The sequence below is a fragment of the Chelonia mydas genome, chromosome 9, assembly GCF_015237465.2.
Source record: "Chelonia mydas isolate rCheMyd1 chromosome 9, rCheMyd1.pri.v2, whole genome shotgun sequence".
In the NCBI taxonomy this organism is placed as follows: Eukaryota; Metazoa; Chordata; order Testudines; family Cheloniidae; genus Chelonia; species Chelonia mydas.
In genome coordinates, this window is record NC_057855.1 from 84471144 (window position 1) to 84487904 (window position 16761).

Sequence of the window (16761 nt, forward strand, 5' to 3'; positions counted from 1 at the left end):
AGAATTCAGCTGAGTTACTCTAGTGTAAAACTGGTGCGAATGAGTGGCACATCAGACGCATGTGTTTACAATTTGCACATAATTTTTAAAATCTATGAAAGATTCAGTATCAGAGTTTACATTCTGACAACTGGGCACAAAGAGTGGTGCAAATCTTTTGGATTAGTGTATGTCTTCTGTCCACAATCACAGCCTACAGCATTCTGCAGTAAACACTTTATACTTATACCTACAGAGGCCAATTTAAATTAGTCACTCTTTTAGCAGCGTTTTTTTGTCTTTATATCAGAAAATTGTGGTGATGAAACCATAACAGACAACAATAATCTTCTAAAGTGCTTTGAGATCTATGGATGAAAAATGCTATAACTAGGTGTTATTATTATTACCAAAAATTACTTTACCATTCAGATTCCACCACCCACACTGTAAACACTGGGATAAAAGAAAAGATGTTAATCTTTGCTGTACTTAGAGCAGATTTGCTTCTGCTTTACTGTGAACAAGGCAGTAGTTTATCCCATTGACCAGAAAACAAACATTAATCAAGAGAGATCTAGCTAATCTAATGGCTCAGGTTTGAGGAATAATGTAGACTCAATTCCACTGGGGTTTGTAGTGCAAAATCTAGGGACAGCTTTTGCAGATTGCAGCTAGTTTTGTGAGCTGATCAGTGCCCCTGCTGCGACTATTATCTTGACTGTATAATGGGGGCTTTCAACTCCCAGCTTTGTCACATTCTGTTTTCTCTTCCTTGCCTTTTTATGAATATTGAGTCATCAAAAACAGTTTCACTGACAGAGTTTCTAATGCTACCAGCTGGATGAATCAGTGGCTTATACACCTCTGCAAAAGAATCTTAGTGTGCTATTTATTAAAGAAAATACTACAAAAACCACTAGATTTTCCTATTTATTTGCTGCTCTCTCAAGACAGACTTCATGGGTTATTTTAGTTAGAAAACATTAAACGAACAAAGCAAATATCCAGCCATTTAAATGCACTATCGTGGTGTGAGAGGTGAAACTGATGCTTAGAATAAGTTTGATGTCAATTTTATCATCAGTAAATTGCTTCTTTTCTAAAAGCAAACAAAAGAAGTCCATGGCAAAAGAGCTGTGATTTTATTCTTCATAAGACAGAGTGGTTCCCCATATTACTAGAAAAAAGCTAGCATCAGCAATCCAGAAAAAAAATGCCGATAAACCCACGCAAATACGACAAATGATGTAAGCCATGTAAATGGCTACAAAATTATGACAGAAACATATGGTGGCATCCTTCTAGTCTAGGGAAATGCTCTAGGGCAAGATGGGTGGAAAGTGCACTACTTAAGTGAACATCACACAGTTCCAAAAAGACTGAACAAAAACACGCCTGAATAAGGATTTTCATAAACGTGCATGCAAAATGGCCCAAGATGGGTTTAAGTTTAGTGCTATTCCAAGCAAATTTTTTTTTAAAAGGTCATTTATTTCTGCCTGGAATGCCTTCCTTTGCAGCCCTGCAGTGATACAGTTTCCTATGTTTGTACACACACCCTTCTTTTGCAGAAAAACAGGCAGACAGATAGAAAATGAAACAAGGGGGGCCCATTGCTCAGAATGCCCTTGCTGCTATCTAGGCTTGGAAATCCTTGTTTGTTTTGTTCAGTCCATTTTACCTTTTGACCATTTGAAACTTTATAGCAAGGCATCTCCTGGCACTTCTTTATGACAGGCAAAAAGTGTAGCTGTGTAAATGCAACTGGAATGTTAATTTGGTCAACAAAAATATCCCAGGCATTGGCATTATCAAGTGTCATTGCCATTACATTGCGTCTTAGCAAAACATGCCACCCTAATTCAAGCAAGGAGTTAACAACCTTGGGACAGGAGGTTCTTCTCAGCTTCTGAACAAGATACCCGAGTGACTGTTACAAAACTGTTATAGTTATGGCAACATTAACTGAAACCGAAATGTGGTTTAAACCTAAGCTCTGTTGCATAACATACAATTTAAGTATTCTGACCTTGTGAGCCTCAAAGGTTCCTTTACAAAGGCGCAAAAACATTACTGAAAATTAAATCGCTTAATAAGCGCATCGGTTTTTCTCTTACTGTTTTGGTCCCGACAAAAGCTTATATCCCTGACACATTTCAAAGCAAGAGTTAGACACGGAGCAGATGCAAAAATGCTCTTGGATGGAACAATATCATGAGAGTCGCTTTACTTACATATCTCTTCAGCTTCTTCTCGGGGGGCGATTTAATGAGCCATCCAGTGCAAACAACGTCCCCCGAGCTCATCTTCCCCCCCTCTCAAAGAGAAGAGACCCGGAATCCAGGGTGGGCGCGTTTGTGTGTATTGTTCCTTCCCAGCCAATTTGAAACTAGCAGCAATCGGCTTCCTTCAGCTGTGTTTCCAATGCAGCTACAGCGCAAGGAGGAAGTCACAACATTGAGCACGGACACAGGCAGCTCCCCCCTCCCACGGACAACACAATGCAACACACAGAGCACGTGACGGGGCCGAGAGGACAGGGATAAACAAAAACAAGCGTGTGCAAAATACCCACACCCACCCTGCTACTGACACGCCGCCGGTTATTCTCGCTCTCCCACGCCCACCCGGGTGCAATAGCGTCCCTTCGGGTTAATCAGCCTGGCTTGGGACTGGGCTAGGCAGGGCGCTAGCAAACACACACACACACACACCCCGGGGGAAGCCGGTGCGAGCCGCCAGCACAACGTTCGGAGAAGGAACCTGCGGCGGCTCCGGGCGGGCCAGGGCTCTGGCCGGGGCGCGGCTCCGAAATCCGCTGCATTGGTCCGCGCGCCAAGCAGGGTGTGGGCTGGAGACACAGCAAACACCGCCTCCCTCCCACGCCGCAGGGCACCGGGTGGCGACAAGCGGGGCGCTGGAAGCCCCGCGCCTTGCAACGAGCTGCCAGCCACGCTGGCCACAAGCCGCCGCCCGGAGCCCGGAGGTGTCACCTCGGCCCGGAAGCGAGGGCTAGGGCTCTGTCTCTCTTCGCGTGACATGAAGGGTCGCACTCCAGGCTTCACTGCGGGAGTGGAAATGAAATAGTCATCTATCCGTTTAATAGCGACCGTCCCCGTAGCCTCTGTGTGCTTTCCCCTATCAAATTAACTGGCCTGATCAGCTATCTAGTGGACTTCAGCATAGGGGCTGGAACTAGGGGTGCTGCTGTACCCCCTGGCTTGGAGTGGTTTCCATCATATACAGGGTTTACAGCCTAGTTCAATGGCTCTCAGCAGTCCTGCTATAAAAATTGTTCCAACACCCCTGAGCTTCAGGAGTCTTCTGCTCTTCTCTGATACAAAGGTTCCCAAGGGCAGTGGTTTTCAATTTTTTCAGGCTATGTACCCCTTTCCAAATAAAGCTGTCTAGCGTGTACCCCCATCTGGTCATAATAGGCATGATTAGATTACCAAGTCTTACAAAATAAAATGTGTTGTCCCTCAGTACAGCATTTTTCTCCTGTACCCCTGGTGAGAACTTGAGTATCTCCATGGGTACGCGTACCCCAGTTTGAAAAAAACACTGCCCTAGGAGTATATTCACTCACACACACTCCCATGAGTTTGGCTATGTTGGGAAAGAGAGGAAGGGTCTGTGCACCCTGCCTTGAAAGTGATCAGATGCTGGCTTAGTCTGAGCTCCTCTGGAAGCTCTCATCACTGCAAAGCCCATCCAGTTGGCAGCAATTTGTCCCCAGCTTTCAGACTCTTGGTTCTGGGTTTTGTGAGCAGAACTGACCCAGTGGCGTGTAGCTGCCTTGGCAAATCATAGATGACATGTTGTCATTACGTCTCGGTATTTGTAAATGATGACCAGGGGAGACTGCTAGGAACAGCTGAACAAGTGAAGGTGAGGTGGAAGGTGAGAATCTTTTAAAGGAGGCAAACCCCTTTTTGATGGATTTGCCAACACATGATCTGAATGTAGGGCGTGAATCTGACACAAGGGAGGAAGAAGTGAGACATGCAGTCCAGAGTTTGAAGAACAGTAAGGCAGCAGGACCTGATGAAGTGACGGCACACCTGGTGAAAGTCTTAGGCGAGAGAGGCATAAAATGAATGAGCAGAGTGATTAAGGCCACGTGGCAAGACAAGAGAATTCCTGAAGACAAGTTCAAGTCTATGTAGGTCCCAATGCATAAGAAGGAATACCTAAAAAAGAGAAGCACCCATGAATGTAGAAACTATGGAGGGATAAAGCTAGTGTCACATGGAATGAATATATTGCAAGATATCTTAGATGCTAGGAGTGGGAGAATGGTAAAAGCCCTCCTTGAACAAGAACATTTTAGCTTTAGGAAAGGACAAGGAACCACAGATGTGATGTTTGTAATTCAGAAAGTGATAGACAAACGGCTGGAGCGCCCACAGGTTAGCTTCTGGGCTTTTCCAGCCCCGGAAAAGACATACAACAAAGTGGATAGAAGGATGCTGATGCCAGTGCTGAGGAAATACAAAGTCTCTGAGAATGTAATAACTATGGTGACTGCACTATATAGATCACTTAAAACAGTGATCCAAACATGTTATGGAATTACAAGCACCTTCGAAGTCAAAGTCCGACTGCATCAAGGGTCAGCCTTCAGTCCGCTGCCGTTTATCATGCTGATGGACTACATCAGTAGGAAGGTCCCAGTGGGAAAAGGTGGGAACTGCTATATGCAGGCGACAGTATGACACTTTCCGGGGTTCCCAGGGTTGTAATGCACCTTTCTACTGCCTACCCTTAGTGTGAGCAAGCCTTGTCTGTGCCCACCAGGTGTCAGCTCCCCCAAACACAGGAAACATAAGCACTCCTCTTTCAGCCTACGCAGGCTCTTCAGTCCTTTATCAAGGCTCTGCAGGCTGATCATAGGTGCACTCCTACCGCGGAGCACTCTGAGCCTCCCCCTGGCGTGTCCAGCCCCTTTTCCACTGGACACTCACAGAATTCATAGATCTGCTACTCCAGAGGGACCATACACACCAGCCTATCAGTTTTACCTCAGGATCACAGCTCCACTCAACTCCCAGCACCTAGATTGGTTTATAGGGAAAACAAGGGCCTGCAACACACAGTCAGGATTTACTCGCTGCTTCCCTATGCAGAATAATTTTGCTGGCCATGATTTTGAAGCTATGATGACAATGGAGTAGAAGGCTCCCTTTCCTTCCATTACAGCAGTGGCAGAGTCCTGTAAGTAGTTGGTGATCTTGGCGGATAGACTCCAAACAGGTTTATACCAACCACATCCTAGTCTACTGCCTATCCACTTCATTCATTTGTGAACCCCATTGTTCTTTCCAGTCAGTTCCGGAGGGAGGCTTTCTCAGGGACAGGCATTGGTGGCTGTGGTCACTGGGAAATTATGTGTTTATGAGCAAGTAGAAGCCTTGTAAGTGGGTAGTCAGCCTGCCTAAAGTGTGCTGGAAACATATGGGATGAAGAAGATCTTGGCTGACCCAGCTTTGTTGCTTCCTTTGCCCGGTAGAGGAAAAGGAAGGCCACAATCTTTGCCTGGATGAGTGTCCGTTGCTGTGTCCACACCCAGACTAAATGTCAGGTGCAGAGTGCGTCTAACTGAATATGTGGGACTGGAGATGGTTTGCATGAATTCCATGGTTTTCATAGAGGGGAGGAGTTTGGAAATTATGGCATCCTTGTATTGTCTACATGGAGGCTGCAGTCATCAGGAACAGTGAACCTGTGGGATTTTAGCACTGTGCTGCTCCATTAGTTTCTCCAGAAGTCTGCCAGGTCTTTGTCTGGAAATCTCTAAACCACTGAAAGCTCTAGATTTTTTGTCTTTAGTCTCCAACCACATTGATGCATTCAGAAGTTTTGGTCATGTCTCTGTGTGCTTTTACATCCCTCTTACACTCTGAAGTATTTTGAGTATCTTGTCTGTGGATACAGGGCCAAACCCTACTTGCCTTACCATAGTAGTAGTCTCACTGAGTTTAGTTAAATATCAGAGGGGTAGCCATGTTAGTCTTGATCTGTAAAAGCGGCAAAGAGTCCCGTGGCCCCTTTTAGACTAACAGACGTATTGGAGCATAAGCTTTCGTGGGTGAATGCCCACTTCATCAGATGCATGTAGTGGAAATTTCCAGAGCCAGGTATAAATATGCAAGCAAGAATCAGGCTAGGGATAAGGAGGTTAGTTCAATCAGGGAAGATGAAGCCCTCTTCTAGCAGTTGAGGGGTGAACACCAAGGGAGGAGAAACTGCTTTTCTAGCTGGCTAGCCATTCACAGTCTTTGTTTAATCCTGAGCTGATGGTGTCAAATTTGCAAATGAACTGAAGCTCAGCAGTTTCTCTTTGAAGTCTGGTCCTGAAGTTTTTTTGTTGCAGGATGGCTACCTTTAAATCTGCCATTGTGCGTCCAGGGAGATTGAAGTGTTTTCCTACAGGTTTTTGTATATTGCCATTCCTAATATCTGATTTGTGCCCATTTATCCTTTTACGTAGGGACTGTCCAGTTTGGCCGACGTACATAGCAGAGGGGCATTTCTGGCACATGATACCGTCTGTTACATTGGTGGACGTGCAGGTGAATGAACCGGTGATGGTGTGGCTGATCTGGTTAGGTCCTGTGATTGTGTCGCTGGTGTAAATATGTGGGCAGAGTTGGCATCGAGGTTTGTTGCATGGATTGGTTCCTGAGTTAGAGTTACTATAGTGCGGTGTGTAGTTGCTGGTGAGAATATGCATCAGTCTGGTGGGTTATCTGTGGGCGAGGACTGGCCTGCCTCCCAAGGCCTGTGAAAGTGAAGAATCATTCTCCAGGGTGGTTTGTAGATCACTAATGATGCATTGGAGAGGTTTTAGCTGAGGACTGTATGTGATGGCCAGTGGAGTTCTTTTGGTTTCTTTCTTGGGCTTGTCTTGCAGCAGGGGGCTTCTGGGTACACGTCTGGCTCTGTTGATCGGTTTCCTTATTTCCTCGTGTGGGTATTGTAGTTTTGAGAATGCTTGGTGAAGATCTTGTAGATGTTGGTCTCTGTCTGAGGGGTTGGAGCAAATGCGGTTGTACCTCAGCGCTTGGCTGTAGACAATGGATCATGTGATGTGTCCGGGATGGAAGCTGGAGCCATGAAGATAGGCATAGCGGTTGGTGGGTTTTCGGTATAGGTGTTATACGTGTTAACGTGACCATCACTTATTTGCACCATGGTGTCTAGGAAGTGGACTTCCCACCCTAGATTGGTTCAGGCTGAGGTTGATGGTGGGGTGGAAGCTACTGAAATCATGGTGGAATTCTTCCAAGGTTTCCTCTCCATGGGTCCAGATGATGAAGATGTCATCAATGTAGTGTAGGTAGAGAAGCACGTGAGTGGACGAGAGCTGAGGAAGCGTTGTTCCAGGTCAGCCATAAAAATGTTGGCATCTTGTGGGGCCATGTGGGTGCCCATAGCGGAGCCACTGGTCTGGAGGTATATATTGTCACCAAATTTGAAATAATTGTGCGTGAGGATAAAGTCACAGAGCTCAGCAACCAGTTGTAATGTGGCATCATCAGGGATACTGTTCCTGACAGCTTGTATTCCATCTGTGTGTGGGATGTTTGTGTAGAGAGCCTCTACATCCATGGTGGCTAGGATGGTGTTTTCTGGAAGATCACCAATGCATTGTAGTTTTCTCAGGAAATCACTGGTGTCACAGAGATAGCTGGGAGTGCTGGTGGCGTAGGGTCTGAGTAGAGAGTCCACATATCCGGACAGTCCTTCAGTGAGAGTGTCAATGCCCGAGATGATGGGGCGTCCAGGATTTGCGGGTTTGTGGATCTTGGGTAGTAGATAGAATAACCCCGGTTGGGGCTCTAAGGGTATGTTGATTTGTTCCTGTGTCCTGAGAAGATGGTGCAGGGAGTGTCCTGAGAAGATGGTGCAGTTTCTTAGTGTATTCCTCAGTGGTATCTGAGGAAAGTGGCCTATAGAATTTGGTATCGGAGAGTTGTCTGGCAGCCTCCTTTTGGTAGTCAGACCTGTTCATGATGACAACAGCACCTCCTTTATTAGCCTCTTTGATTATAATGTCAAGGGTTGTTTCTGAGGCTGTGGATGGCATTGCGTTCTGCACGACTTAGGTTATGAGGCAAGCGATGTTGTTTTTCCACAATTTCTGCCTGTGCATGTTGGCAGAAGCATCCTATGTATAGGTCCAGACTGTCATTTTGACCCTCAGGAGGAGTCCACGTGGAGTTCTTTTTCTTGTGCTGTTGGTGGGAGGGTATCTGTGTATCAGTGTGCTGTTCAGTGTTATCTTGAAAGTATTCTTTGAGTCAGAGATGGTGAAAGTAGGCTTCCAGATCACTGCAGAACTATATCATGTTTGTGGGGGTGGCGGGGCAGAAAGAGTCCCCGAGATAGGATAGACTCTTCTGCAGGGCTAAGTGTGTAGCTGGATAGATTGACGATATTGCTGGGTGAGTTAGGGGTACCACTGATTTGGCCCCAGGTGGCAGGTAGGATTTTAGACAGCTTACAGTCCTTTTTCCTTTGTAGAGAGGTGAAGTGTGTAATGTACATCTCCTGTCTTATTTTAGTAAAGTCCGTTTGTATGGAAGGTTGGTTATTGATGAGAGTCTCCAGGTTGGAGAGCTCTTTTTTGATGTTTTCCTGTTTGCTGTATAGGATGCTGATCAGGTGGTTCCTCAGTTTCTTTGATAGTGTGTGGCCTAATCTCTCACTGTGGCCTGTGCAGTATGTAGATAGTAATGGATTTTTCACCTTCAGTCCATTTGGTATGATGTCCATCCGTTTGCATTTGGAAAGGAAGATGATGTCTGTTTGTACTTGTGCAAGTTTCTTCATGAGGTTGACGTATTTCCACTCCATCCGGCTCAATGCAGTGCCTTGCATGGTGTCAAGTATCAGAGGGGTAGCCGTGTCAGTCTGGATCTGTAAAAGCGGCAAAGACTCCTGTGGCACCTTACAGACTAACAGACGTATTGGAGCATAAGCTTCCGTGGGTGAATGCCCACTTCCTTGGATACATTTCATAAGGCATAGTTATATTTATCCATGTAGGTGTGTAATGTGGGTGATGGTGGGTGTGTGTGCAGGGAATTCAGCAATACTAGAGACCACATCAAGGGACAATCCTTAATAACTTCTTCAGAAATTCCCATGCAGAACATTTTTGTTCAGTCTCAAGTTAATTACCGATGGCAGACTTCTCAAATGTGACATAGGAGCCTAAGTCTCATGAGACTTAAGGGGAGGAAACACAAGAAAATAGGTCAAGGCTAAAACAAACCTAAAGCCACAGCACAATTATGGTGTTAAAGTTGCCTCACTTAATTCAGTTCCTTGCAAACCAGCCATGGCTTAAGCTCCTAAATCACTTAGGTGTTTTTGAGAATTTTGCCCTAAGAAACTAGTATTTGCCAGTGCCTTGCTAATTGCTTGATGTGAGTTTCAGTATCATTCATCAGTGGTACAATGGCCAATTTTTTTTTAAACCACAATGATTTGCAGCAAGGGTGAAGTCCCTATAGCTGTTCAGTTATTCTGAAAGGGGGGGAGGGAAACAAGCCTCATTTCAACTAGAATACCTAAACAGTCTCCAGCGACATTATGTAAGCCTCGTTCTTGGAATCTACTAATGTGTAGGTAGGTGTGTGGAGGCACCAATACATTAAAAGAAAAGGAGTACTTGTGGCACCTTAGAGACTGTATGCATCCAATGAAGTGAGCTGTAGCTCACGAAAGCTTATGCTCAAATAAATTGGTTAGTCTCTAAGGTGCCACTAGTACTCCTTTTCTTTTTGCAAATACAGACTAACACGGCTGTTACTCTGAAACAGTACATTAAAGAAGAGTTAGGGTTTGTTTTGGTTTCTTGTTTTGTTTTTTTAAAGACAAACAAATTCATCCTAGCTAGCAAATCCATGTTTAAGTTTGCATCAGAGAGAGAATAGTGAGTGATGCTTTTACTCAAGGTGGGAAACATTTTGCCGCTACCCTTGGAAGGAGAGTTAGTCTGGTTTTAATAAATGTTTAAATTACTAATAGATTACTTCTCTTTTATCAGATGCAATACCTGAGAATATTAAGAGAGCCTGTTTTATAGATAAAAGAACAGGAGGACTTGTGGCACCTTAGAGACTAACAAATTTATTTGAGCATAAGCTTTCGTGAGCTATAGCTCACTTCATTCTACTGAATGCATCCGATGAAGTGAGCTGTAGCTCACGAAAGCTTATGCTCAAATAAATTGGTTAGTCTCTAAGGTGCCACAAGTACTCCTTTTCTTTTTGCGAATACAGTCTAACATGGCTGCTACTCTGAAACCTGTTGTATAGATGTGGCCAGCCATCACACCACTCACGAGAAAACTGGGCCAAAACTATGCATATGATTTTAAGAATGTCTTTCTGTATTTTTGCTGACACTAGCCAGGATGAAAATGTGTCCTGTGCATGCAGGTTTCCTTTGAATTTTTGGTCTCAAGTTTATACATATGACTAAGTTTACTTAAGCGTGAAGTTTTACCTTACCTCACTTTTCCTGCTCCAAAGGAATCATACAGAAAGCTCGGGCCCAGTAGGCCTTTGTCATAGGGCTTTTTTCCTCTTGTAGAGAAGTCAGTAACTGAGTCAGAATGTTTTCAGTGCTGTTGGTGTTTTGGTCACTAACTTGAGTGGGCACTAGTAGATCTCACTAAATTGATTTACTGTATATAGTACAATAACTCTTAATGTCACAGATATATTGTTTGGAGTAATGCTTCTTCAGCAGTGTTTCACAGCATTACTCTATTTTTACTTTTATGAAATGCATCCAGTATCAAGGTCTGAACCCACGAGCATTGTTTTGAAGATGCTGACACCCACAGAACAAGACTTTAACCCAATTCCCCTTTCCACCAGTCACAGGCCTGAGAAAAAGAAACCACAATGGTCTGAAGAGTACCCTGACAGGAATCAGACCCTGCCAGGGTGCCGTCAGATGTGGAGGGGAAGAAATGAATGCCTATTGAAGGGCCCTGTGTCAGAACATCCTTCCCAAAGCTCCTAGACATTCAAATCTGTGGACTTGTTGGCACAGATGGCTCAGTTGATCTCAGCTGCAGTAGGATTGCACAGATGTGGTCTCTCAGGTGACTATATAGGACTCCATAGATCAATATCTAACCCCTGGAACTGCACCAATGAGCAATTAGGAAACCAGTGCTGTTTTGAGAAAACTAATTCACCTCATACCTCACTACAATTATTCTTATCTTTAACCCTACCTGAGTCTCAGAAATAACAGGCAAAGTCAGATTCAGCTCCTGTATCTGGAGTGAGAAAGCAGGCTGAGCCACCTTAGACATTCTCTCAATTCATGCTACATAGAGCAAGTCTGGAGAGCCATGTGAGTCATTCAGTCAGATTAGTTACATAAACATGGGCTTTACCCATGATTTAATCATGGATGGAGGATACCTTATTAGCCACGCCAGCCCTTTATTTAACATGAACAGATTCCCTGTCAGCCAACACCCACAGATTCAGAGAAAAGATCCATGGGGAGATTGTCTAAAACCAGGGCTCTAGCTGATAAGTGGCCTGACGGGTTTAGGAAGACAGGGCATGTGCCTATCACAACAAAAATGTGAGAAACCCAGCTGATAAGAACATTTTTGCTCCCACACCCTCAACTGCATCTTTCCATTGTCCTCCTCCTCCTTAACCTTCTTCATATCCCCAAGCTGCAGCATTGCTGTGTTATTCCAGCCTCTTAACTGACTAGGAAAGAACACAATGACCACAGCTGAGTGTCCAACGCAGGTACATTTCCCTAAAGGTCAATTATCAAAAATAAATACATAAATAAAATCCCATTTGGCAACATCTAGAAGTCACGTAGAGAATAAAGTGTTTTACAATAGCCATAATGTATCTGTCATATTCCACGTGTACAAATCGAAACTGAGCTGTATTGGAACAATTTTTGAAGTGTCTAATTACAAAGCTGCATCCTTGTTTAATTCCTAACCCCCCCTCCCTGGATAGAGGTAGGGAGGCATGCAGAAGACAGCCAGTGCCATGCCTTTTTTGCATATCTGGTGACTGATCCTTGTTTACATAAGGAGCTCGTGCCACACTTATTCAGCAAAATGTAACATGCTTCTGCAGCATTCCCACAGCAAGCAGAAAAACCCAGTCTCACAAAAAAGAAATGATATACTATACATGTTCCAGCTGTTCCTGACAGTCACCACTTTAATCCCTCCTACAGACTAAATACTTCCCTTCTTTTCCATTTGAATGAGGAAAGTTAGAGGGGATGTTGTCAGCCCCTGTGCCTCCCGCTTCCTTTTAGTAGTACACCCTAGCCTTAGGAATCAGGTTTGTTAAAGGAAAGCATGCCGATTAAGAGCAGCAGGATTTATTTATTGCATAAACTGGAGTCTAACCCCTGTCTACTGGTGAGCACAGCAACACACAGCATATGTGTGCACCTCTCTGATGGGTTAGTGGGTGCATTCCTGAATGCACAAGGCCGGTGAGGAAGCATCCAATGCATTCTGTGCCAATGCAAATGGCCAGCTACCTGCTTTTGAAAGACGGAGCCACTGTAAAAATAAAAGATTAAAGCAGACACTTGAACTTATGTCCCCATTGTGTTTGTGCTGAGAGAAACACGTCAAGTTGGTGAGTAGCCTGTGGGTGGTGTCCATTGTTGACACAGACAGGGAAGAATCTCACTTTGCCAAAAGCTGGCTCATGCTATCATAATACAAAGGCATGATTTTGTCAGTTCCCCACCCCCAGCTCACAGAACTGGGAAAGCCAGAACTAAATACCACTGACCCTCTGGAGAGTAGCAGCAGGTCTCCCAGGTCAGACTTCCCGTTGGGAACAGAAATTTGTGACAAAGTTGGCATTTCTTCATGTAATCGGTTTATTTTCAGATGCGTGAGTCCTGTTTTCAGAAGCAGGGGTGGTAACAAACCTGGCAACCCCCTTTGACAAAAATCTCCGACCCGGCACTTCTGTCCTGTCCCAAGAGATCGCTCTGTCTCCTCCCTCTCCCCCAGGGCTCCTCAAGCCAGAAACTGTCTGCTTCTGCTTCTCTCCAGCTTCTGATTCCTCATGGCAACAGCTTAAACACACATGGAAACAGCCCCTCCCCTCTGCTGTAGCTGTATGGCTGGCCAGGAGAACCTGGGGCTCTAGCCTTAGAACAGTCCCTTAGGTTCCCTCAGTACTGTACGTGTTTGTATGGGCTTGCCACTTTCTGTGGGGAGTTTTGCTCTGGAGTGACTATGTCAATGACCCTTAATGGGCAGCCATTACCCACTTTTATAGCAATACTGTGGTGACGGAGACCAGAGGATGTTTTTTATTAAAACTCTTCTTTGACTTGCCTTATTTTTCTTTCAGGTTTAGACATTAGATCCAAGGCTGGTTATGTCCCTCTAAATGATAGATGGCAAGGGTGGTCTCAGTACAGTTCTCAGGGATCCACCAATAAACTATCACAGCTGGATTTAAATAGCACCTTTGTCCGCAAAAGTACATTACAGAAAGGAAAGAGATTAAATAGGCCATGGACAATGAACTGTTTCACCAGTTCACCAGGTCTGAGACATCACCAGGAGCATCAGGCTCCTTTCATCATTATTCATCAGCCCAAAAATTGCCTCAAACTTCAGATTAAGTTTCTTATGCAAATATGAGACGTTTTTATTAAAGAAAAAATAACCAGAGAAGTTACAGAGTAGTAGCTGTGTCTGTCCCCCAATGAAACATTTGCTGTGCTTTGCTGGGTGGGGTGTGTGTGTGTGCTGCATGTATTTATAGGGCAGCAGCATTTGTTAAAATGATTGTAAGCATCCTGAGTTTAACCTACATGCATTATACACTGTGCAACAAATGCTACAAAACAGAGGATCATCCCCATAATACTGTTATGTTGCGGGTTGGAGAAACCTTGTTGAAGCTGGCAGGCTTAACAGCCATCGTCCAGTCAGGCTAATTGAGGGAATAATTAAATGCCGCTTTGTTTAGAGATAGTTGAAACAATGGGAAACACCACGTAAAACAATGACCACAGGTAAAGCTGCTCAGAAATCGGACTTTGTGGGAAGAGAGGTTTCACAGTGGGCTGAATGGAAATACAGGGAAGGAAACTGATTTTGATTGCAGCCGTGTGTGTATGAGAGAAAGGGCAGCTACATCACAGAAGCAGACAGAGAAGGAGCAAAGCCCCAAAGGATAGGTCTACACAGCCAAAGAAAAACAGCCAACTTGGCTTGTGGGGCTCGGGCTCAGGCTGCAGGGTGGGAGGGTCACAGAACTCGGGCTCCGGCCAGAGCCAGGAAGTCTACATAGCAGTGAAACAGCCTTCCCCACAGCCCAAGCCCCACAAGCCTGAGAAAGGTAGCATATGTCAGCTGTGGGTATTTCTTTGCTGTGTGGACATACCCAGAAACTGCCAGAGAAGCTGAGAAAAAGCCTAGAGAGAAATATTTGGGTAGAGTGAAAGCTGAAAGAGCCTTAGAAATGTGAGCAAAGAAACTGTTTCTTGCTGTTTGATTCCTCCTGTGTTTAGGGAAATATGACTTTGTACATTTTGTATATAAAGCATTGCATCTAAGAAATAACTGACTCCATCATCCATTTCTCCTCCGAATAGAAACAACCTGCAAGACCCCCAAAATTAGCTAAATGTTTGGGTCAGAAAGAGGGTAACAGTTGTGATAAACCCAGGACAAACAGCTACAAAGGGGGCAGAGTAATCAGTCCCAGAAGGTTAAAAGGCCCCTGTCTATCCACTGAGGAGAGGTAACCACAGGTTAATAAGGTTCAGCTGAAAAGGGGTTGCTAGAGAACCAATTAGGTTCAGCTGACTCCAACTGCTTGAGACCTTTTTAAAACCTCCCCTGTCAGGAAAGAGGGGGGAGTGAGAGAAGCTACTAGCAGGCTGGGTGTAGCAAAATACTGAACCTTTCCAGGAAGGGAGGCTGCATTCCCTCCCCAGAAGGGAAATGAAAACAGGTACAAGGGACTGAGTGAGGAAAGGTCTATCCTGACCTTGGGCCACCTAGAAGGACTGCCTTGCCCAAACCTGTGTTTCTAGGCTAAAAAGAACTGAGTCTGCTGAGGTGAACAAGGAACTTTGCCACACAGTGTATTTAATACAAGCAATAGATACCAGAGAAGAGATCTAAGCAAGTGGTCAGATCATAACTTAAAGCTACAGAAGGAAAGTCCAAATCCTTACCTAGTATTGTTCATGACAGCAGGATTTCTAGTCTAGTCATCTTCCAGAACTGTTGTTTCTGGTCTCCCAGCCCCTAGCATAAAGGTCAATTATTGTTCTCCAGATTTTTTGTAAGGGAAGATTTCCATGCAAATCTTTATAAATTTTGGCAATACCTTGGAGCTATAATTTCATTGACCTTTTTCTATCTGGCTCTGGGCCTGAGACTGCATCAATAGATCTCCCTCTGCATCCTATTGGGTCCTCAGCTGCTTTGAGACAAAGAGAGCTTCCTGTGTCTTTATATATTTCTATGGTGTTTGTGACCATTTCTTTTGGATATAATCTATGTCTGTGTTATCTTTGGACTAGACTTTGGCAATGCACGCTGCTTGAAGTGACCATTACAAGCCCCTCAGTATGTCTTCACTGCAATTGGCCTGGGCTCTTACCCAGGTTTTGCCTCTAATTCCCCACCCATCCACACAATAGTTCTTAGCCTGAGCTGAAAGTCCACTAACTCTGGTATCTGGCATGCAGGTATACTGTAGGTTAGAACACAAGTTCCACTTTCATTTGAAGTGGTAACCCACCCCCATTGCACTGAGGATGCAGGTGAAATCACTTGAGTGTTGATAGTCCTCAAGGCCTTCCCACAATTCATTAATCTTCCCAGAAGGACAGATAAGTTCTCCACAAATCACTGGAAAAGAATCATAGAGCAGCTCGGGTTACTGCCGCACAAAAAATTGCAGGCTATGGTCCCAGAAGTTCAGTGACACATGGGGGAATAAGTATCAGAGGGGTGAAGAAGTGGGTGTTTTACCCACAAAAGCTTATGCCCAAATAAATCTGTTAGTCTTTAAGGTGTCACCGGATTCCTTGTTGTTTACATGGGGGAATGCAGCACCAGTGAAGACACAGTAACTCTGGTAGTGCTTTGCAGTGTGCCTACTCACATTGGGCTAAGCTAACCTGGGTGCTGATCATCTGGAATAGTGTTGTAGTGAAGACAGACCCTCAGAAATCATCTGCTTTTACAGAAAGCAGTGGACCATTTACATAGCAGTACTTGTTGGGGACTGCTCTAGCTCCTGTTTTGTTCCCAGATACTATCCGAAGTGTTAGTTTTGATCTATCAACCTACTTATGGTTTAGGGCCTGTGTACTATATTTATAAGTCTCCTCATGGTTTAACTCCAGAGCGAGAGCCCTGGAACCGATAGTCCCTAGTTTTGTACAGATAAGTGTTGGGCCACAGCATTCAGTGGAAGGCCTCTTGAATCTGGAATTTGCTCACCCCTTGGTCCAAAACCCACGGGCTTGTCTTCATGTACAGAGTTACGCTATTGTAGTGCTTCAGTGAAGACACTTCTATGCTGATGGAGAGCTTCTCCTGTTGGAGTAGTTAATCCACCCCACTGAGAGGTGGTAGCTATATCAGTGGGAGAAGCTCTCTTGCTGACATAGTGCTGTCTACAGGGGAGGTATGATGAGGTGAACACCCCATCATATGTGCCTGAAAGGGTTAATGAAAACAAACAGGGCTAATTAACC

At 44.7% G+C, this 16761-nt stretch overlaps 1 protein-coding gene across 5 annotated transcripts in view; it reads right to left on the reverse strand.

Annotated features, from left to right (window-relative positions):
* GAB3 (GRB2 associated binding protein 3) overlaps positions 1 to 3038 on the reverse strand; it is a 110009-nt gene extending 106971 nt beyond the window's left edge. For 2 of the 5 annotated variants that reach the window (XM_037908497.2, XM_037908498.2), the window contains exon 1: positions 2217 to 2677. Coding sequence is in view for 3 of the 5 variants with exons in the window: in XM_037908495.2 (XP_037764423.1) it covers positions 2697 to 3023 (327 nt within the window). In the remaining 2 variants the exon portion in view is untranslated. Of the gene's footprint in view, positions 1 to 2216 lie in introns of all 5 variants that reach the window. The other 3 variants (XM_043522692.1, XM_037908495.2, XM_007060232.4) reach the window with 3 other exon arrangements.
* Positions 3039 to 16761: the final 13723 nt, after the last annotated feature.